The 21,841-nt window shown below is 38.6% G+C and overlaps 2 protein-coding genes across 2 annotated transcripts; both read left to right on the plus strand.

Moving 5' to 3' along the window:
* Window positions 1-369: 369 nt before the first annotated feature.
* LOC131318794 (pleiotropic drug resistance protein 2-like) lies at window positions 370-11,739 on the plus strand. The gene is made up of 21 exons (XM_058348761.1): window positions 370-594; window positions 696-1,094; window positions 1,282-1,402; window positions 2,386-2,474; window positions 2,781-2,865; window positions 3,081-3,371; window positions 3,507-3,597; window positions 4,510-5,410; window positions 5,585-5,745; window positions 5,938-6,041; window positions 6,183-6,348; window positions 6,452-6,520; window positions 7,113-7,264; window positions 7,891-8,223; window positions 8,329-8,619; window positions 8,724-8,807; window positions 9,050-9,183; window positions 9,295-9,522; window positions 9,956-10,127; window positions 10,237-10,491; window positions 11,255-11,739. Exons 2-21 carry the CDS (start codon window positions 697-699, stop codon window positions 11,522-11,524), a joined length of 4,395 nt encoding a protein of 1,464 aa, XP_058204744.1. The 5' UTR covers window positions 370-594; window position 696; the 3' UTR covers window positions 11,525-11,739.
* Window positions 11,740-13,682: 1,943 nt separating this feature from the next.
* Window positions 13,683-18,656, plus strand: LOC131318371 (tyrosine-protein phosphatase RLPH2-like). The gene is made up of 4 exons (XM_058348072.1): window positions 13,683-14,333; window positions 17,263-17,330; window positions 17,525-17,704; window positions 18,106-18,656. The coding sequence occupies exons 1-4, from the start codon at window positions 13,793-13,795 to the stop codon at window positions 18,304-18,306; spliced, it is 990 nt and encodes a 329-aa protein (XP_058204055.1). The 5' UTR covers window positions 13,683-13,792; the 3' UTR covers window positions 18,307-18,656.
* The last annotated feature ends 3,185 nt before the right edge of the window (window positions 18,657-21,841 follow it).

Here is a 21,841-nt window from a genome sequence, read left to right on the forward strand (position 1 = left end):
TCTGTCAATATTTTAACTAAATATTAAATCTAATTAACTAACTTCTTCCTCATTTTATAATAGCCCTCCCTTCCCGCTAAAAGTGCTATCGTCGTCTTCCACCAGAGTGATTATTCCGTGCTCCTAAAATCACACCGTCACGTAATGCTTCAGAAACTTCTATTATTATCACACATTCACGTGAAATTTATACACATGATCTTAAATTCAGATATACTCCACGTGAATTTGTAATAGTAAAAGCTTCTGAAACACCACGAGACGGCACCCCGCAAGTAGTGAGTAATAATTTTTCCTATCATCACACACCAATATATAAATCCCACCCACTCTCCTTCTCTCAACAGACAACAAAATCTCTCTCTCTCTCTCTCTCTCTCTCTCTCTCTCCTAGCCAGCCGGGGAATCATTCTGTCACCCTTCCCCAGGCATCCAACAATTAAAAACCCTCTTCACGCCTGTCGATTCGATCCGCGCGCCGCTTTTCTCATTATATTCATTATATTGGGAGTTAACGTAGCAATATTCTCATAGTTCCGGTACATCGGAAAAGGCAATATCTATTTCACGCATTCAAATCTGATCGTCGAAAAGGTTCCCATATCTGGTGTCAATCTTACAATTTACAAATATTCTTCAGCGAAAAATGAGTATTGTTAGAGTGGTTGGATAAGAATATTTTATTTTAAAAACAGGATGGCGTCGGCGCTGGCCGGAGACGATCTGGCCCGATCGACGAGCAGCAGGAGGAGCTTCACGGCGTCGGGGAGCAGGCGGAGTTGGACGGGGGCGTCGGCGAGCTTCCGGGAGGTGTGGCAGCCGCCGCCGGACGTGTTCACGCGGAGCGGGCGGCGGCAGGCCGTGGACGACGAGGAGGATCTCCGGTGGGCGGCGATCGAGCGGCTGCCGACGTACGATCGGCTGAGGAAGGGGGTGCTGAGTAAAGTGCTGGATAACGGCAGAGTCGTCAGGGATGAGGTTGACGTCACTCAGCTTGGTGTGCAGGATAAGAAGCAGTTGATGGAGAACATACTCAAGGTTGTTGAAGATGATAACGACAAGTTTCTCCAACGGCTCAGGGACAGGACTGATAGGTCTGTCTCACATATATTTCCTGTATACTACTCCAGTAATGTATGCAATAAATGAAATGTACTTGGTAAATTTTTGTTGAGGATTTTGTATTTTTTTTGGTAAAATTTGGTGGTTATTAATATTTCTGTTTTTTAATTATGTTGGACTGAATCGAATTGGTTAATGATTTTGGTGGATACGCTGCAGGGTGGGAATTGATATTCCGAAGATTGAAGTACGGTACGAGCATTTATCAATAGAGGGACATGTTTATGTTGGGAGCAGAGCACTTCCTACCCTCTGGAATTCTACCTTGAACGCAATTGAGGTAAAGTTTCTTTGTTTTTTTATTTTAAGGGTTCGGATCTTAGTTGCATAATCCTCACCGTCAGTGTCGGCTCTCCCTCTCACACACTCTGTGCTGGCGCTCTCCCACAAATTTTAGTAGTTTGGGATGTTTTTGAAATACGCCTTGCGCTCACACATGCGCACTCACATTATGTGACTTAGGTTCAGATCTCTCAAGTGACTCTTTCCAGAACAGTCCAACTATTTTTTCAAAACACAAGAGACTCTGACTCAGGAAGAATTTTCTGTGGAACCAAAATTTTGTTTTAGACTTGTATGTACTAGCTTTCTGCAGTTAAGAGTACACGTCTCATTTTGTCTGCGAGAAAATCTTCTTTATGGCTGTTCCGTAAAGAAGAAGTTACGGAGCTCAATCACAACCATCCACCAAAGTGTTTTTGGACGATCTGGATTGAAAACCAATTATGACCGGTAATAATTGATTGTGATTAACTTCTCCTCGGAAAAGTTTCATTAAAATTTGGACCGTCCAAAACCGAAATGGACGCGTGAGATTGAATAGCTCCGTGAAAAAGACACTCTCTTTGTCTGCATGATAAAGGAAGGGAATTTAGAAATCTTTCTTGAAGTTTGGCCGTGTCATATAAGGATGAGTTTAGTTTACTGTAATTTGTCCTTTCCCTAGATTTTTCTGAATGGGTGAAATAAATGGAGCAGTAAAATTTCAACATTTGGTTTTAGTTTGCAAGTATCAGGAATAAAACTGCATGTTTAGAGTTCAGTTTTTTGTCCACTTCTATGTTTCTTCATCAGATGGGGACCAAATAATGTTACAAGTTCTTCTAGGTATAAGTGTTTGATTTATGACAGTTTCTTGCTGTAAATGTTACAGGAAAGGTGGTAGTTGTCTGTGCGAAGAGATTGTTCCATTTTCACACGGTTTCGTGCTCTTTTGCTGACTATTAATACTGATTCTATGCTTTTACTTGTTATTGACAACAGAGTGTTCTTGGACTAATTCGGCTTGCCCCTTCCAAGAAGAGGAAGATCCAGATACTTAAAGATGTCAGCGGCATAGTAAAACCATCAAGGTAATATTATGAGGTTGCTAGGCTTTTCCGTTCTTGTTCATGACATTCATGTCAGACATCAAAAATCAATAGTTATCACTTATCTTGCTTGCATAAAGTAGACATGGCATCATGTAAAAGGGTGGTCTGAGTTCTGTTATTTCCCATCACATATGAAAACAATTGCCCTTGCAAATTATTTTTTTTTCAGTAAGTAATCGAAAACTAATTTAACATAGATAATTGCTAGATGGATAATCTGATATGTTGTGCTGTTGAAAACTTGAAGTAGGATAAAGTTAATTTATGTTTTTCTTATGCATTCAGGATGACACTGCTTTTGGGTCCACCAGGCGCAGGTAAAACAACATTGTTGCAGGCACTTGCAGGGAAGTCTGACCGTGATCTAAGGGTTCGTTTGTTGATATCAACCATTAATTCTATTTATTTGTTTGTGTATTATGCTTTGACAATTGTGCATTTAATGTCAAAAGTTAGGCCTGTACCCAATATACGCATTTTGGACACCCATTAATGGATACTAACTGGGCATACTTTTTATTTTGCTGTCTTAGGATTGGTGTTTTTATTAATTTTTGCGGATGGATGACTTGGTGTTCTGTGCAGGTATCAGGAAAAATCACCTATTGTGGTCACGAGTTGAATGAATTTATTCCTCAGAGAACCTGTGCTTACATTAGTCAACATGATCTTCACTATGGTGAGATGACAGTGAGGGAAACTTTGGATTTCTCTGGGCGCTGTTTGGGGGTTGGCACAAGATATGAAATGCTGGTGGAACTGTCAAGACGAGAGAAAGAAGCAGGGATTAAACCAGATCCTGAGATTGATGCGTTTATGAAGGCAACAGCTGTGGCAGGCCAAGAAACCAGTTTGGTCACAGATTACATTCTCAAGGTTTTGTTTAAATTTCACGTTGTTGCTATTATTCTGATTACAATTTACGTTTATTATAATGCATTATTGTTCTGCCCCTTCTCTCTCCATGGAGGGTAAGAATTTTAGAAACGTATGTTAACAAACTTATAACAGATACTCGGACTGGATATTTGTGCGGATATTATGGTTGGGGACGACATGAGAAGGGGTATTTCTGGTGGACAGAAGAAGCGTGTGACCACTGGTAAGCCCTTCAAGACTGATAAATGAATCATTTAATCTTCTTTTTAATTGTCTCCCTTATTTGTTTCTTCCTCTCCAATATCACCTCTTTGTGAAGGTTGTTATCCACCTGTTAAATATCGTGAACAATGACACTTCAAGTCGGTCTAACATCTCGTTCTTAGGTTACTTAATAGAATTGAACATGCTTACATATAGACAAATACCATTCCTGGATGTCGCTATCGGAGCTACCTTTTAAACACAGTTGTCTGTGGCAATGTTTCGCCTCTTGAACAATGACGTTTAGCTAGTGTTACTACCCATGGCATTGTTTTTCTTGTAGTTTGACGTCATTATTCTTGTAGCATAATTCACTGTATTTTTGCGGAGCCAACCTTTAGATTTCGATCTTATTCCTTTCTAATAGTGGCATAGAGTTTGAAACATGTATGGCTGTTTAACTCATTCCAGTCATGATAGTTCTGCAATGGTCTTCTAATTTAGTAGCTGATCTTGTAATTGGCTCCAGAATGGCCACGGGTATCTTTCATCGGTAGATTCCATAACATTCATCCTTAATAACACCATCATCATTCTTTAACTTCCTAATCATATGGTATATGAAGGTTGATTGTGAAAAAAGAATTGGTCTGTTAATTTTTGAAAAACCTGTAACGTTTGGTAGTTGCAGAAACACTTTTCTGCTTACAGTGACAAAATTCTGTTGGCCACTTCAATTTTTTTTTGTGCTAGTTAATGGGTGAACTAGGTTGCATGCTGCTATTCTCATTAGCCTAGTTCCATTCAAATTTTTTTTGGGAGTCTATCTTGCTTGTCTACCAATGGTAATTCGTTTGTCATTTTGTCTCTTGTTAATTAGTGTTTGTCCTTTATTATTAGTCCAACACCTTTGGGGTTTAACTTGGTGCAGGAGAGATGTTGGTTGGACCAGCAAAAGCTCTTTTTATGGATGAGATATCAACGGGGCTGGACAGTTCCACCACTTTTCAGATTGTCAAATACATGAAGCAAATGGTTCATATAATGGATGTGACCATGATCATCTCTCTTCTGCAGCCAGCCCCTGAGACATATGATCTATTCGATGACATTATCTTACTTTCAGAAGGTCAGATCATCTATCAAGGTCCACGTGAAAATATCCTAGAGTTCTTTGAATATATGGGCTTCAAATGTCCAGATAGGAAAGGAGTTGCAGATTTTCTCCAAGAAGTGACTTCAAAGAAGGATCAAGAACAATATTGGTTAAGGAAGAATGACCCTTACAGATTTATCTCAGTTCCTGAATTTGCAGAGTCCTTCAACTCATTCCGTATTGGCCAAGAGCTGGCAGCAGATCTTAGCGTTCCTTACGATAAATCAAGGGCCCACCCAGCTGCATTGGTGACACAGAAGTACGGTATCTCCAAAATGGAATTGTTTAAGGCATGCTTTGATAGAGAGTGGCTGCTAATGAAGCGTAACTCTTTTGTATACATATTCAAGACTACCCAGATTACAATAATGTCCATAATAGCCTTCACTGTGTTCTTGAGGACACAAATGCCAGCTGGCAGTTTGCAAGATGGAGGCAAATTTTTTGGAGCACTTTTCTTCAGTCTCATTAATGTGATGTTTAATGGGATGGCAGAGCTCGCAATGACTGTTTTTAGGCTTCCCGTCTTTTATAAGCAGAGGGATTTCTTATTCTATCCTCCCTGGGCTTTTGGCTTGCCAATTTGGGTCCTCCGGATACCCATCTCCTTAATGGAGTCAGCAATATGGATTATTCTCACTTATTACACAATTGGGTTTGCTCCATCTGCCAGCAGGTAAGAGTGTTTCACACGTTGTTGGCTTCTAGTGATAGTTTTCATGTCCATGGAATTTTACCAACTCAACTAAGTTCTGCATCAGACACTTACTATTCTCAAACTCATTCTGTGGTCTCTGCAATATATTTGTTGTAGAGTTTATCTCACTGACAAAACTTCCATCTCGTTCAGGTTTTTTCGGCAGTTCATTGCATTCTTTGGTATACATCAAATGGCTCTCTCTCTCTTTCGCTTTATTGCTGCAGTAGGGAGAACACAGGTTGTCGCAAGCACATTAGGCACCTTCACCTTGCTGATGGTTTTTGTGCTCGGAGGATTTATAGTTGCCAGAAGTAAGCTACTGATTTGTACTTTCATTGTTGAGCTGCTTTTATGACTGTGCTCTTCTTTCAGTTCACCAGTCTGGTACACTATTGCTGAATATTCCTTCACATGGCAAAAAATGTTGTGTCTTTTTTTCTTGAAATTTTTCATGTATAGATGATCGGAAGGTTACAAACGTTAACTTTTTTATCTAATCACAGATGACATTCAGCCATTTATGATATGGGGATACTGGGTTTCCCCCATGATGTATGGACAGAATGCAATAGTGATGAATGAATTTCTCGACAAAAGATGGAGTGCTGTAAGTTCTCTTTCGAGGGTTGCTTGTGATCATTAAATTTCTGGATTTCACTTTAGGTTTTCTGTTGTTTCATCATCTGATTTCTGCTTGCATTTCATCTCGTAGCCTCATCAAAAGTTTGAATTATTTTCCTTCATGCAGCCTAACACAGACCCCCGCATTGATGCACCTACGGTGGGGAAAGTCCTCCTCAAAGCAAGAGGCTTCTTCACAGATGATTACATGTTTTGGGTTTGTGTTGGGGCACTCTTAGCATTTTCTCTTCTCTTCAACATATTATTTATTGCAGCGTTGACTTACTTGAACCGTAAGTAATCAAGTTTTTTGGTTCAGTCTATTTCCTTGAGAATTGAACTTTTTTAAGTGGAACTCCACGCTTACCAACCCCATTTTTGGACACTCGGTTTCAGCTTTGGGTGACTTGAAAGCGGTAGTCTTGGATGAAGATGATGAAAAGAAGAACAAGAAATCCTCTGAAGGTTTGGGACTCACTCGTTGCCTCTTGATCTTTGTTAGTTAATTAAATCTCCTGTTGGTTTCACTTGCAGGCTTGCAGCCAAATAACATGCAGGCCGTTACTTACTGCTAGTACAGAACTATAGAAGTTAAAAAATAATTTTTTTTCCTAATTGGTGAAAGAGTTTGTGTCCAAGCTCCTTGACACCTTGTTCACCTTTCTTTTCCATTTTCAAGTTCATGGCGAGTTCAGTTACATTGCATGCGTATTGACTGAAATGAAGTTGGGATATCATATAGGGAGTTTTGATGTTTTTCAAAAGGAGATATCTTATTTCAGATCAGATCTGCACTGCACTGCGTAAAAACAAGACCAGTTTTGTATTTGATATGTGTACCTATAATTTTGATGAGAGTTTTCAATTTGACAAGGTGCTAATTTCTTCTAGCATCATTATTCTTATTGATCTCAATGGTGGCTAAATAGGTGATAGAACTTTTACATAATCACAGCTAGGGCAACAGAAAAGGCTACGACATAAATTTGATATATCCTGTGGTGTTGAAAAATGTTCTACTGGTCCGAATTATGGAATGCCTTGTAAATGATTGCAGGTATTGCTATGGCAGTGCGAAATGCTTCACGGGGTTCTGATTCAATTGTCAGTGCCGATGATGATGCACCTACTAGAAGAGGAATGGTTTTACCCTTCCGACCCCTTTCACTTGCATTCAACCACATCAATTACTACGTAGATATGCCCGCTGTAAGTCAATTCTCAGAAGTTAATAATCTTTTGATTATGTTGAACATTTTGTGGTTCTCTTTGGCTTTCTTTGTGAATCGTCATAACTAGGGTAGGGAACGAAAGTTCTTTTCTGATAAAAGCAACAAGATAGCTGATGAATGACCTCACATACATATTCTTGGGAATTAAATAGCCTGCCCCAAGTTGTTCAATATGCAAGCTCCTTCCTTAATATGATTATCTGGCGCAATTTCCCTTGTCTCCATTGAATATCTTTCATACCAGGACAGAAACTAAACTAGTTCTTTCATTTGGTTTTAAATAGTTAGACTAGCTTTAGTTTCCTATGTTTTTGCGGCTTTTGCTAACCTTGAGCGTGGAATGGAATTCGATATTGATTGCACAGATATTAACACACACATATTTCAAGGAAATTTTCACGGATAGTCATGCAATTTTGTTCTTGTTGCATTTTCCATTTTCCATTTTTAGTAGTACATTTTTTGATATATCTTTACTGAACATATTAGCTAAGTCCCGCACAATATTCCTTACTTTGTTCTTCAGCCGTATTGATGATTATTTTCATGAGTGTTGCCTTTCGACTATTTAATTGAGCTCAATTTTTTGGTTTCTTCTACCAGGAAATGAAAACTCAAGGAGTTGAGGAGGACCGTCTTCAACTGCTACGAGATGTTAGTGGTGCATTCAGACCTGGTATATTGACAGCGCTTGTGGGTGTTAGTGGTGCTGGAAAGACCACTTTGATGGATGTCTTAGCCGGAAGGAAGACTGGCGGATACATTGAAGGAACTATTAGCATTTCTGGTCACCCAAAGAACCAAGCAACATTTGCTCGGGTTAGCGGTTATTGTGAACAGAATGACATTCACTCGCCTTATGTCACTGTTTATGAATCTCTCCTCTACTCAGCTTGGCTCCGTCTTTCTTCAGACGTGAACACGAAGACACGAAAGGTAAATCACTTTGAAAATAGCCTTAGGTTCACCAAAATTTTGAAATGGTTGTGTTTAATAACTTAATGTGGCTTATTCTTTTTCCCTCCTTCTTTGTTGCCATAGATGTTTGTTGAAGAGGTGATGGATTTGGTTGAGCTGAATCCAATAAGGAACTCTTTAGTCGGGCTTCCTGGAGTGGATGGCCTTTCAACAGAACAAAGAAAGAGATTGACAATTGCTGTAGAATTGGTTGCTAACCCCTCTATCATCTTCATGGATGAACCAACATCTGGCCTTGATGCGAGAGCAGCAGCTATTGTTATGCGAACTGTGAGAAATACAGTAGACACGGGGAGGACCGTAGTGTGCACAATTCACCAACCTAGCATTGACATTTTTGAAGCTTTCGATGAGGTATGCCTCAATTTCCTAAATGGTGTTTTGATGTTTTATTGTCTTATGTTTCATGGTTCGATTATGGAAAATAATGCAACTTCACCATATTTTGTTTCTTGCAGTTACTTTTGATGAAGAGAGGAGGCCAAGTTATTTATGCGGGACCTCTTGGTCGCCAATCTCAGAAGCTTGTAGAATATTTTGAAGTGAGTCGATGGTTTCTTAAATTTCATTTGAAAAAACCTTGAAGTGAATTCCAAAATTTCATTTCCTCTTTCTACTTTCTGAAAGTTCAATGCTTGTACTACCACCACCCCCCTGCCCAAAAATTAGAAAAGAAAAGAAGAACAGTATAAAAAGTCTAAACCTGGGAAAGTCTATATGTTCGAAAGGGAGATTTGCTACTCATGGGCATTTTAGTTTGGATTAACATTATAATCTTCCACAGGCTGTTCCAGGAGTTCCCAAGATTAGGGATGGTTACAATCCTGCTACATGGATGTTGGAGATTAGTGCTCCTTCAGTTGAGGCTCAACTGGGCATTGATTTTGCTGATATTTATGCCAACTCATCCCTTTATCAGTAAGCAGATTACGAACTGTTCACATACAGGAGTAGTTATTTTTCTTGCACTTAGTCTGGAGATATTGATTGCAACTATTCTCATATCTTTCTTTCTTGACACTCCTTCAGGAGGAATCAAGAGCTCATTAAAGAACTCAGTACTCCTCCACCAGGCTCCGAGGACCTCCACTTCCCAACCAAGTACTCCCAATCATTCAATACCCAGTGCATGGCTTGTTTCTGGAAACAGCACTGGTCTTACTGGAGGAATCCTCAATACAACGCAATTCGATTCTTCATGACAATCGTAATTGGTGCTTTATTCGGTTTAATCTTCTGGCAGAAAGGACAGGAGACGTGAGTCTTTCATTTCATCATCTTGTTACATATTTTACTGCTTCAGTTATGGTCAGACCTCCCTTTGTTGCAACAAAAAAAGATGCTAGCTAGCTAGCTGAACAAACAACTAAAGTTGACAAGTTCAGACTAATAGGTTTGAATAAAAGGACGTTGAATGTGGTTACAAAATCTAAAAGGAGTCCTACGGAAGGAGAAAATTTAAGTTAAAATTGTGGAAAAAGCATAAACATTGGTACAAGCTGCAATTGAGAGGCTAGTAGATTAGCATACCATTGCCATAGGAGTTCTTAGGTTTTATCCAAAAGAAAGAGAAACCATCCAACAGTTCGTACTTTGTTGCTTGCATTACTTGTGTATATTACTCCTTGATTTGCTATTCGATGGAAACTTGGTGTTCGTATCTGATCTTAAATAATGTTTTCGTTTACAGATCAAAACAACAAGATCTGATGAACCTTTTGGGAGCTATGTATGCTGCTGTTCTCTTCCTTGGAGCCACTAATGCTTCTTCGGTGCAGTCCATTGTTGCTATTGAGAGAACAGTATTTTATCGTGAAAGAGCTGCCGGGATGTATTCAGAATTGCCTTATGCGTTTGCTCAGGTAATTAATTTCCTGCAGATGGAACCTTAGTTCTATCATTCTGAAGTATGGCCAAAATAACGAAAATATGTCACAAACTAACGGAATGTCCTATCAAAAAATTCTGCAGGTGTCAATAGAGACAATCTACGTTATAGTTCAAACACTTGTGTACAGTCTTCTCTTGTACTCCATGATCGGGTTTGAGTGGAAAGTTGAGAAAGTCCTGTGGTTCTACTACTACATATTGATGTGCTTCATCTACTTCACATTGTACGGAATGATGGTTGTTGCACTGACTCCAGGCCACCAAATCGCTGCCATTGTGATGTCCTTCTTCCTCAGCTTCTGGAATTTATTCTCGGGTTTCCTCATTCCCAGACCGGTATGTCATAATGGTTTTTTTCTCTCACTATGTTTGGATTGAGGGTTTTCGGGGGAATTGAAAGCTATTCCTAGCTATTACTCAATAACGATGTTTCTATTGTTTAAAGTATTTAAGGGCAATGAATGGAGGGACTGACGTAAGCCACGGTTTGAGCACTCTTCTTTCCCTCTAATGTGGGGGGACTGTGAAGTGCTTGTTACTAACCAAAAATACCCATCACTTGTTACTTGAACACTACTTAGTTAGCTTCACTGCTTCAGCAGCATGTTACCTTGAACACATCATGCCACATTTCTTATTTTCTGGTATATTAGGGATAAGGTTTCTAACAATCTTAGTATTAAAGCGTACGAAATTTTGCGAGAGAAACATTCAATAACTTAAGAGTACTATTTTTCTAATATTTTCAAAAACTTTTTCATCCAATGTTTGTTTCACAGTTTTCCAACTAAAACTCCACGCTATCTAGTTTCTTAGTTCGTATCATCTTACTGAAATAATTAGTAAATACAATTTTGGATTGCTAGGATACTAGCATTTTCTGATAACACAGCCTCTGCACCTCCATTCCTTGTACGAAACACAAAATAGCAAACCCACAGGAAGGGAATGCCACAACCCTTTTGCTTCTCCTCATTAGATATAAGATTATATATTACCTTTGTTCCCCCTCTCCTCTATCCAAACGCCGTGTTTGGCTTTTATTCGTTATAAATCTGTCTTGTTGCTAGTAAGTTTTACATCTTCCGAGTATTTGCAGCAAATCCCGGTCTGGTGGAGGTGGTACTACTGGGCTTCACCAGTGGCTTGGACACTCTATGGACTCGTGACCTCTCAAGTAGGTGACAAAAGCGAGCCACTAGAAATACCAGGAGCAGTTAATGTGACGGTGAAGGCATTCCTCAAAAGCTATTTGGGTTTCGATTATGACTTCCTACCGGCAGTCGCAATAGCCCACATCGGTTTTGTTCTTCTCTTCTTCTTGGTTTTCGGCTACGGTATCAAGTACCTCAACTTCCAAAGGAGATAGCAAGCTTTAGTCGCAATAGTGGTACTTAAATCTTTATACAGTAAATTTTACCACAGGAAGTAACTCAATAATTAGTTGTATAGGGGAAACGAAATGGTTTGCCTGTATTTTCAGTTTTCTTTCTTGCCTATTATTTTTTTGTTTTGTTTTGTCATTCTTTTCGACTTTGATTTTCGTAACAGCTGCTTTCTGCAATAAAATGAGATTTGTATAGATGTTTGATTGTGAACAGAGCATTCTGGTGATCAGTGTTTCTTTAACAATTTCTGTGTGGGCAGATTTTCATTCACTAGAAGAGATACGATAAATTCTCTTTTTTTGGGGCAATATGGTGTGGGTTAGTGGGGTCAACAAAAGATTCAGAAGCTGTCGATAGTCCTAAATCCCAAACCCGCTCCTCGTGGGCTCAAAATCTGGCCTCCACTGAGAGAGGAAATGAGACAACCAACTCACTCAGAAGGGAAAACTAACATATCTCTCTCTCTCTCGCCATGCAAGCTGCTTTGTTCTACCTTACACATCAGACACAAACAATGCTTGATTGAAAACAGAGTTTTTCCTCCTCTTCTTTTTCTTCACCAATAGCGCACTGTTTTAGTTCCCTCCCAACGTTTCCTGTTCTCTTAGAATTATCATCTTATCTTAAGTCTTAAACCATTTGTCATTAACCTCGCAAAGCGTTTTCCGCTAGGAATAGCCAAACAAACTTATAGAGCTTTTCGACCAGATTGATTGCAAACAAATCACCAAGTCAGTGTCCCTCACCCTCTAATCTGTTTTATCTATATAGAGGGAGAGCTTCTTTCTTTCTTTTTCTTTTGGTAATGTAGGGTGTCCTGGGCAAACTTGCGCACACCTCGGTCTAATCCCTACAACCCCTCCCGCACCCATTTCACACGCTTATGCGTGGAGTGAGATGGCCCCAAAAGTTGTTGGCAAGAAAAATTGAACCTGAGACCGTAAGATGGAGCAAACAACTAAGTCCTATGCCAATAGAAAATTATTCGTATCTTTATTAATGACCGATCTAGCTAATCTTTTTAAAATATGTTATTGTTCCTGGCAAATTCAGAATGAACAGTTGAGATCATTGTTGTGGGTCCATTATGAGACTCAAAAAAATTAAGAGTTTTGTTGGGGTTTGGTGGATAAGGGTACGGAGGTGGGTTGATCCCGAAATCGCATTCGTTTTGGGTCTCACAATTCAACCCCTCTCTCCGCACACAGTCCTCGTGAGTTTTCTGAACAGTTATTATTCTTATTTTTCTATCTATGTATCTTCATTCATTACCCCAAAAAGGCAAAAACCTTCCTCAAAATCCAATTCGAACAAACCCATGTCTACAATTGGAATAATTATTCCATGCCCCAAATTCTTTTCTACCATACATTTATGTGAGCTCTACACATTTTGTGGTGGGAACCACACAAATTTGTGGTAGAGGAATAATTTGGGGCACCACATGAATAATTTTTTGGAAAAATGACGGTCAAGGACGTGTTTTGATAATTAATATCCGTCAAGGACATTTTCAGCATTAACAAATATTCTCAGCATGTTCTTGGCGGGTATTAATTATCAAAATACGCCTTAGACCATCATCCTAATTTTTCCTACAAGCGGTTTTAAGCCGTGGAAATTTATTTGTAATTTGACCTGTTTTGGCTACATAAGTAAAGTGGCTTATTTCAATGTTCTTATTCAATTTTTTTTCGTATTTATTAATTTTGCATCGATTTTTTGTAAATTATTGTGTCGTCACAACAAGAAGAATTTAAAAAATAAAAATTTAACACCAAAATCCAAATTTTTTGAATAAAGACAAAAATAACCCAATAAGCAATTTTTTCATTTTTATTAAAAAAAATTAGATTTCAATGTTGAATTTTTTTTTTTTTTAGATTCCTTTTAACATAACGATACAATAATCCGATATAAAATCGACACAAAATAAACAAATGCGAATTTTTTTTAATAAAGAAAAAAAAAATCACTTTCCTTACTTAGCAAAAGCCTCTGTAAAAGTGCACACGTGTGTGCACCAAATCTAGTCTCCATACATATGGGAAATTGGCAACTACATACCTATCTGTCTTTCAGTTTCTCTCACCAGTTAGGCAGTTAACACGTGTGTGCACCAAATCTAGTCTCCATACATATGGGAAATTGGCAACTACCTATCTGTCTTTCGGTTTCTCTCACCAGTTAGGCAGTTACTCCTCGTAGAGAAGAGAGAGAGAGAGAGAGAGAGAGAGAGAGAGAGCGAAATGGAAAACCAAAACGATCTACCAAACCACCCACCGAAACCCAGAACCGTCTGCTGTGTCGGCGACATCCACGGCTACATAACCAAGCTCCGAAACCTCTGGTCGAACCTCGAAACCCTAATCCCCCCACCGGACTTCCAAACCGCCCTCGTCATCTTCCTGGGCGACTACTGCGACCGGGGCCCCGACACTCGCCACGTCATCGACTTCCTCGTCGGCCTCCCCTCCAGGTACCCAAACCAAACCCACGTCTTCCTTTCCGGCAACCACGAATTCGCCTTCGCGGCCTTCGTCGGCGTCCTCCCGCTGCCGCGCGACGGGTCGGGGTTCTCGGAGACGTGGCAGGAGTACGCGGCGAGCGAGGAGAGAGAAGGGTGGTTTAAGGAGGAAGGGTTTTATGAGGACATGCATTTGCAGGGTAGGAGGTGGGCTGGGACGATTAAGGTTAGGTTTAATGCCGGGAAGGGGATTGAGTACAAGGGTTCGATTTACGATGCCGGCACGACATTCGAGTCGTACGGGGTGCAACATGGTTCTTCTGGTATGGTGTTCTGTTGATTGATTAAATTATTATCCTATGAAAAGACCTACTTGTCTTCTAAGTCCGGTGAAAGATATATGTAATTAGACAAGCATACAGATGTACAACCTATCGCATGGTGTAAAAACCTTGATGTAGAACTAGTTAGGAAGAAAGGCTAAATCTACCGTCCGTCCAAATGGCTGATTATTAGTGGGTCCCTTAGCTTTCAAATTGTGTACGTTTTCTCATAGCATGTGGTAGGTCTATTAACAAAATGATGAAAATAGCTCTCCCCTCCTTTTGAATGACAAAAGTTTAGCATATTGGTGACTTCTGCCACAAAAGCACGTCGATTGTTCCCAAATAAGAGCCCATTTCAGAATACATTCTTAAAAAATAAGTACTTATTTCATATTTTCAAACTAAAAAATAATGCAAATGAAAAATAATTTTTTAATTTTTTTGCACCGTATTAAAGATCTCAATGAAATCTTTCAAACAAGAAACTTATTATTTTTGAACTTGAAATTGCCTTCTTAAAAAATAAGTTCTTATTTTGCATTGCGGAACGGCGCCTAAGTACTAATTTATATATACAACAATTCAAATACAACTTTCATATACTTCTTCCGTCTCTTTTTAAGTGTCCTGCTTCGTAACTCCAACTTATTAAAAAGACATCATCATTATACCTTTCACATCAACTTTTTCCTTCACTTTCCCTACTTACCCATCATCATTACACTTTTACTCACTTACTTTTCAAAATGGAATCTACTTTTAGGGACAAAATAGACAATATACCAACTTTTACCCACTAACTTTACAAAATGGACACTTATTAAGGAACAGCCCAAAATGGAATACTGGACACAAAATAAGGGACGGACGGAGTACATATCTTTTTGATCGAAACTCATAATTTTTTTAAAAAAGTTAAAAACTGTTTTTTTGACTTATTTTTTAGAAAATGATTTTGTCACTCCCTTTTTTATTAACGCCACTCCATTGCAAGTGTATTTTGGTGCAAAAATATACTTGCAGGGGAGTGCCATTTACAAAAGGGAGTGACAAAATCAACAGCCCTTTTTTTTGTCTTTATTCATTTTTTTTTGCATTTTTTATTTTGCGTCAATTTTTTTGTGATTTATTAATTCGTGTCAACGAGAGGAATCGAAAAAATAAAAAAATATTGATCAAAACTCATAGTTTTTTAAAAAAAGACAAACTATCCTTTGGACTTATTTTGTCTTTTTCTAAAAAAGTATAAGATTTGATATTTTTTTCCTCTCGCTAAGACGAACTAATAAGTCATAAAAGTTTGATGCAAAACTACGCATACTGAATGTTTTTTTTGGTGGGTCTTCAACGCAATTGAAGAAAGTATCAAACAAATGTCTTTTTTGTCTACAGTATCGTCTTATATGAACTTTTTTCGATATCGGTCCATATTTTTATATTTTTTCGATTCGTCTCGTCGAGACCAACGATTAACCCCAAAAATTACGATGAAAAACTAAACAAAAAATGAAAAATACCAAAATAACATCGCGTTATTAAGGCTTGCTTCCTCGTAAAGTCTCATATTCGAAATCTTAAAGGTACTATCAACTCTTTTAGGGCCAATTCATACAAAACAGTTGCTCCAACTTTATTTAGGCTCCACACAAGTGAACGGTAGAATCGAGATTCCAAAATTAATTGAGATACGAGTAAGTTTGTTTGGACACCAGAGTTATTAAAAGGAAAAAATAGCCGTGAATTTTTTTTTCCAACAAGAAGTAGCTGTGCCCGTGAATTTGTAAGAGCAAAAGGTAGATATGGGTTGTTAAGGGCAAAATAGGTATTTTAGACAACATAGAAAGTACTCGTACATCTGACAAAGTAGAACACTCAAGTATGGTACTAGAAGAAACAAACATGTGACATCTGGATTTATATTATAAAAAAATAAATATTGCTATTCTCCATCGTCCGTCCATGGGAGGTCCATATTGGGTAAAGTTGGAGGACTATTTTGGTCATTTACCGTTTTAGTTGAAGTCTTCGGCTTTTATTCTGACACACTGCAAAAAGTACCGTCCATTATGCCATGAATCTCACGCCGCTCGTCCGCCTCCTGGGCGGACTATAGAAGGACCCATGAAGAAATGGTATAACACGAAATTCATGGTTCGTTGGGAGGAATAGGCGACAAAATATAAATCTGTCTGATTTCAGACTCGATGCAGTTATCATTCCCTTTGGTTTGCTCAACTAGAGAACTATTCTGAAGGTCTGGAAGAAGATCAAAACAATATGAAATCATTGAAATATTCTTTTCCTGTTTTAATCTTGGTTGTTTTAGGGATTCTCAAGGATACTCCCTTTGTCCTTGTATTTTGGTTATACTAGTCTTAAATGGATTGCCTTACCCAAAAAAAGAGTTTTAATGCATGTTAATTTGATGCTGGTTTTCTTTATTTAGTAGTGATTTTTGGTTGTTCAACTTTTTGTGCTGGTTTTCTTTATTTAGTAGTGATTTTTGGTTGTTCAACTTTTTGTGCTTAATTGTAGTGGCGCTTGGCTGTTTTATGTTCAAGGGTTATTACTCCATTCCTTAGTGGTTCTGGCATTTAATTGTTTGATTCTTTAGTTATTAGTTATAAATGGGTTCTTGTATCAAGTGGTGTAACTCATAGATTGTGTTTGGATTTAGGATTTGTTGGAGGAACTTATAGAGAGGAAGGGAGAGATTAGTGAAGAAGTCAAATTTGTTTCTGTTGTTATTCTAGCATTTTCCTTTGCCTTGATAAATAACTCTGCAAATCCGTTATACAAATCCAATTTTAGTATTTGCATTGTCAAATGACCTATTCTGATTGATTTGGTGTTCAATTTGGGTGTTTGGCCTTCGTTTTAGTAGTGCTGTGGTGATTTGGATTTTAACCGTGATTTTTGTGTCCAGACTTGATAAGGGCAGTCCCTGATGAACACAAGAAGTTTCTTGCTGATCTAGTTTGGGTCCATGAAGAGGTCAGGCTTTTGTATGTTGTGCTATTCTTATTTTTTGTAGTAAATCTTGTAGCTGATTATTCGAAGTGTACCCGTCAGAACTTGGACGTGATAATCACACAATGTTATGGTGATTTGCAACTTGTTCGTAGATTTGAGGATTTGTAAAGGTATTAAGATTGGTATGGGAGTTTACTGATGCTTGCCGATTTCAGGATGATGTCTGTTTAGAAACCGAGGAAGGAATCAAACACTGTAAACTGATTGCTGTGCATGCTGGCTTGGAGAAAGGGAAACCTGTTGAAGAACAGCTGAAATTCTTGAAAGCCAGGGACACCAGGGTGCCTAAGGTGGAGGCCCTCGGTGGGAGGAAAAGCGTATGGGATATCCCAGAGGTGACCGTCTTTCTCATTCTAGTTGGATTTGTTTCCTTTTCTGTGTTTCCAAAAAAGAGAGAGGCTTCCTTGGCAAACCACTTTTCAGAATTTCCCGTGATGCTGTTTTTGGAGTTTTTAGAACTGTTAATGCAGAAAAATGAAAGTGATAAAGTACGATGCATTCTCTTGCACTTTTCAAATCGTTTTCTTCCAAAATTTGGGAAACAAATACAAGGAAAATGCAACGAAAACAGATTGTTAGTTTTTCTGCTAGCTGGCAGATCTGGTTGAGCCACATTCATTTGTATTTCCCAATCGTTCAAGTGGCTTCTATGAGTCTATGACTTAAATTAGCCCGATGAATGATGGGAAAAAGGTCATTTAAATAATTTAAGCTGTGTGGTGTTTGTTAATATTAGGAACTTACTGAGTATCCAACCATTGTGGTAAGCGGTCACCATGCAAAGCTTCACATTGAAGGCCTTAGGCTTATTATTGATGAGGGTGGCGGATTCGAGAACAATGCAGTGGCTGCAGTTGTGCTCCCGTCCATGAAAATAGTCCGCGATACTGATATTTTAGCAGAACAGCCTCCAGAGTTTAGTGGCGCATTGGCGTAATCTGGTTTGGACATGCTCCCGCTGCCATTGAAGGACATAATAATATTCCTGGAGTGAATTTCTTCGAAGCCAAAAGAGACACAAGTGAGTTAAATGGATGTGCTCTCGAACTGATTTTTGTAGTACTTGACACTGGTTGCTTTGCTAGCATGAACTGTTGATTGTTCCTTGGGGTACAATAATTCTGGGAAAATGTATACTGGGTTTTTAAGGGTAAGTTTTACCTTTTGTTCCATGTATACATCAATAACAAAAGACAGAACATCATTAGGGATTATTTGCAGAAACTCAGAACCATCATTATGGATTATTTCCAGAAACTCAGGCACACTAATATGTGCCATTGGTAATCTTTTTGTTTCTTATTTGTCGTTACAGTAATTAACGCCATAGGCTTTGTCCAGCTTCAGTTCACCAGAATTCACATGCTTATATTTTCTCCGGTGAAATCTCTGTGCAAGATCCCTCTCTGACTCTCTCCTGGAGGTGCATTTATGCATTTACACCACCCATACAAGCATGGGATTTTTGCTTTTACTTCATCGGCCAGGAGAATTGAATCTCATATCTCAAGCTTCCCTACTTTTCGATATCTCAAGTTGTTTTTATGTTCTCACTTTTCAGAAAACAGAAGATGAAAACTGATACGAAAATACTTCTCTATTCAACTGTTTCTGCAAACTTTTATTGGTAAAATTTACTTCTTCAAAGCTCCACATTCCAGTTTTAAGTTATGACCTGCAATCTAAAAGCAGCAGGATATAAAACCGAGTCGCCTCGAGTCAGTCTTCCCTACAGTTGCTGAAGACAGCATCTTCAGCAACAGACAAGGGTTTCTTGAAAAAATGGTGAATCACTGCAATATTACTACTGTTGTCAAAATAAACTATGGTAATTCTATGTATGCGCACGGTGAAAATTGTTTTCATTATCACCATAAGCAAGCAAAAAAACAAAACAAAAGAAAGGGGAAGATGATATTCATCTTCCTCGCCACCTGAACCGTCGGAGCCTGAACCACTATCTTGACCATTAGCTGCAACGTCTGTGCTCTTCTTCACATCCTTAACCTCCTCTTCATCCTCACTATACTCACTCTCATAATCATCATACTCCTCTTCTTCCTCTTCAACCCCATCCTCCACAACCACCCCAGCTCCACCCCTCATCCCCGCTCTGCTCCGTTTCAAAACCCTCACCTTCATGCTCATCTTCAAATCACACCCTATCCAAAAATCGCACAAGCAGTAACACGTCTGGGGCCCGGAATTTCCCCATCACGAGTCTGGACCCGCCCTTCACCTTCTCAACCGCTGCCTTAACCGCCAAACTTATCTCCTTCAAATTGGTCCCCGACCCTTCCTTTGACTCCTGATTCCTGAATGGCTTTTCGACGCGGCAGTTACGGCCGTTGCTTTGTCTGTGAAGCTGATCTTGGGCCAGCTTGCGCACACCTCGGTCTAATCCCTACAGTCCCTCTCGCAACCATTTCACACACTTATGCGTGCAGTGAGGTGGCCCCAAAAGTTGTTGGCAAGAAAAATCAAACTTAAGACCGTAAGATGGAGTAAACACCTAAGTCCTATACCAATAGAAAATTATTCATATATTTATTAATGACCGGTCTAGCTAATCGTTTTAACATATGTTATTGTTCCCGACAACTTCAGAATGAACGGTTGGGATTATTGTTGTGGACCCATTATGAGACTCAAAAAAATTAAGAGTTTTGTTGGGGTTTGGTGGTTAAGGGTATGGAGGTGGGTTGATATCGAAATCGCGATCTTTTTGGGTCTCACAATTCAACCTCTCTCTCCACACACGGTCCCCGTGAATTTTTTGTACAATTATTATTCTTATTCTCTATCTATTTATCTCCACTTGTTGCCCCAAAAAGGCAAAAACCTTCCTCAAAACCTAATTCAAACAAACCCATGTCTATAATTGAAATAATTATTCCATGCCCCAAATTCTTTTCTACCATACATTTATACATTTATGTGAGCTTCACACATTTGGTAGTGGGAACCACACAAATGTGTTTCCACCACCAAATGTGTGGTCAGGGAGCGGACCCACCTTGGGGCACATGGGATCACATGCCCCTATGCCCTTTTATTAAAATAAAATTCCTGATTTTGTATATATAAGAGTATTATATATGCCGAATATGTGCATGTAAGCAACATTTGGTGCAGTGGTGAGTTGCTGGCTTTGGGAACAAGAGCGTATGTGTTTTAGTCTCCCCCACTCCCCTAAGTATATCTTTTTGTTTCAAAATTCTGGCACTAAAAAACCCAAAAATCTTTCACTGCGAGCGTCGTTTACAATCCACACGATTTTGTATATATAAGAGTATTATATATGCCGAATATGTGCATGTAAGCAACATTTGGTGCAGTGGTGAGTTGCTGGCTTTGGGAACAAGAGCGTATGTGTTTTAGTCTCCCCCACTCCCCTAAGTATATCTTTTTGTTTCAAAATTCTGGCACTTAAAAAACCAAAAATCTTTTACTGCGAGCGTCGTTTACAATCCACACCATTGCTCCGACATATCCTCCCACAGCCAGGACCAAGGTTTCTCCCCTGCTCTCCCAATGTCTCTGATCATTTGTGTAGTACTCAAAATGAACTTGCCCATTGCATTTGTATACTTTTGATCCCCGAAACTTGTACTGGTAGAGTTAATAATAGAAAAATAGATGATGAACATGTGATAATTTTGTTTTAAATATATAGTTGAGGTGCGCAAGTTTATCCAAGTAGCTGGTTATTAAAATACAAAATTGTTTCTTCATCATGAATGCTAAAATTATTTTGGTGTGAATGTGCTTAATTGTAACTCATAAATTACGGTTACAAAAAAAATTGGTGCTCCTATTATGTCAGATTCCTGAGTCCACCATTGTGTGTGGTGGAGGAATAATTTGGGGGCACCACATGAATAGTTTTTCCTACAAGTGGGTTTTAAGCCATGGAAATTTATTTGTAATTTGGCCTGTTTTGGCTAAATAAGTAAAGTAGTTTATTTCATTGATCTTATTCCAAAATTTTCCTTATTTTTTAGTTTTGCATCGATTTTTTTTGTAAATTATTGTGTCGTCACTAACACCAAAACCCAATTTTTTTGCATAAAGACAAAAATAACCCAATAAGCAAATTTTTGTCTTTATTAAAAAAATTTGGGTTTCAATTTTTTTTTTTTTAAATTCTTCTTATCGTGACGATACAATAATTTCATTAAAAATCAACACAAAATAAATAAATGCAATTTTTTTTAATAAAAATAAATCACTTTCCTTGTTTAGCGAAAGCCTTTGTAAAATTGCACACGTGTGTGCACCAAATCTAGTGTCCGTACATATGGCAAATTGGCAACTGCCAATCTATCTTGCAGTTTCTCTCACCAGTTAGGCATACTGCTCTGTTTGGAACTTAGGAAAAGTGGGAGAAAAGAAAGGAAAGTTTTTTTTTTCCCTCAAATTGTTTAGATTGAAGAAAAAGAGTTTCGGATCAAAAAAAAGAAAAAAAAAAG

The sequence above is a fragment of the Rhododendron vialii genome, chromosome 3a, assembly GCF_030253575.1.
Source record: "Rhododendron vialii isolate Sample 1 chromosome 3a, ASM3025357v1".
Lineage (NCBI taxonomy): Eukaryota > Viridiplantae > Streptophyta > Magnoliopsida > Ericales > Ericaceae > Rhododendron > Rhododendron vialii.

Excerpts from the sequence above, each read along its gene's own strand:
- LOC131318794 (XM_058348761.1), top strand. The coding sequence starts at position 697 with ATGGCGTCGGCGCTGGCCGGAGACGATCTGGCCCGATCGACGAGCAGC. Across the intron at positions 5,411-5,584 it reads TTTGCTCCATCTGCCAGCAG|GTTTTTTCGGCAGTTCATTG; the intron begins GTAAGAGTGTTT and ends CATCTCGTTCAG. Across the intron at positions 8,808-9,049 it reads AGCTTGTAGAATATTTTGAA|GCTGTTCCAGGAGTTCCCAA; the intron begins GTGAGTCGATGG and ends AATCTTCCACAG.
- LOC131318371 (XM_058348072.1), top strand. The coding sequence starts at position 13,793 with ATGGAAAACCAAAACGATCTACCAAACCACCCACCGAAACCCAGAACC. Across the intron at positions 17,331-17,524 it reads TAGTTTGGGTCCATGAAGAG|GATGATGTCTGTTTAGAAAC; the intron begins GTCAGGCTTTTG and ends TGCCGATTTCAG. Across the intron at positions 17,705-18,105 it reads GCGTATGGGATATCCCAGAG|GAACTTACTGAGTATCCAAC; the intron begins GTGACCGTCTTT and ends TGTTAATATTAG.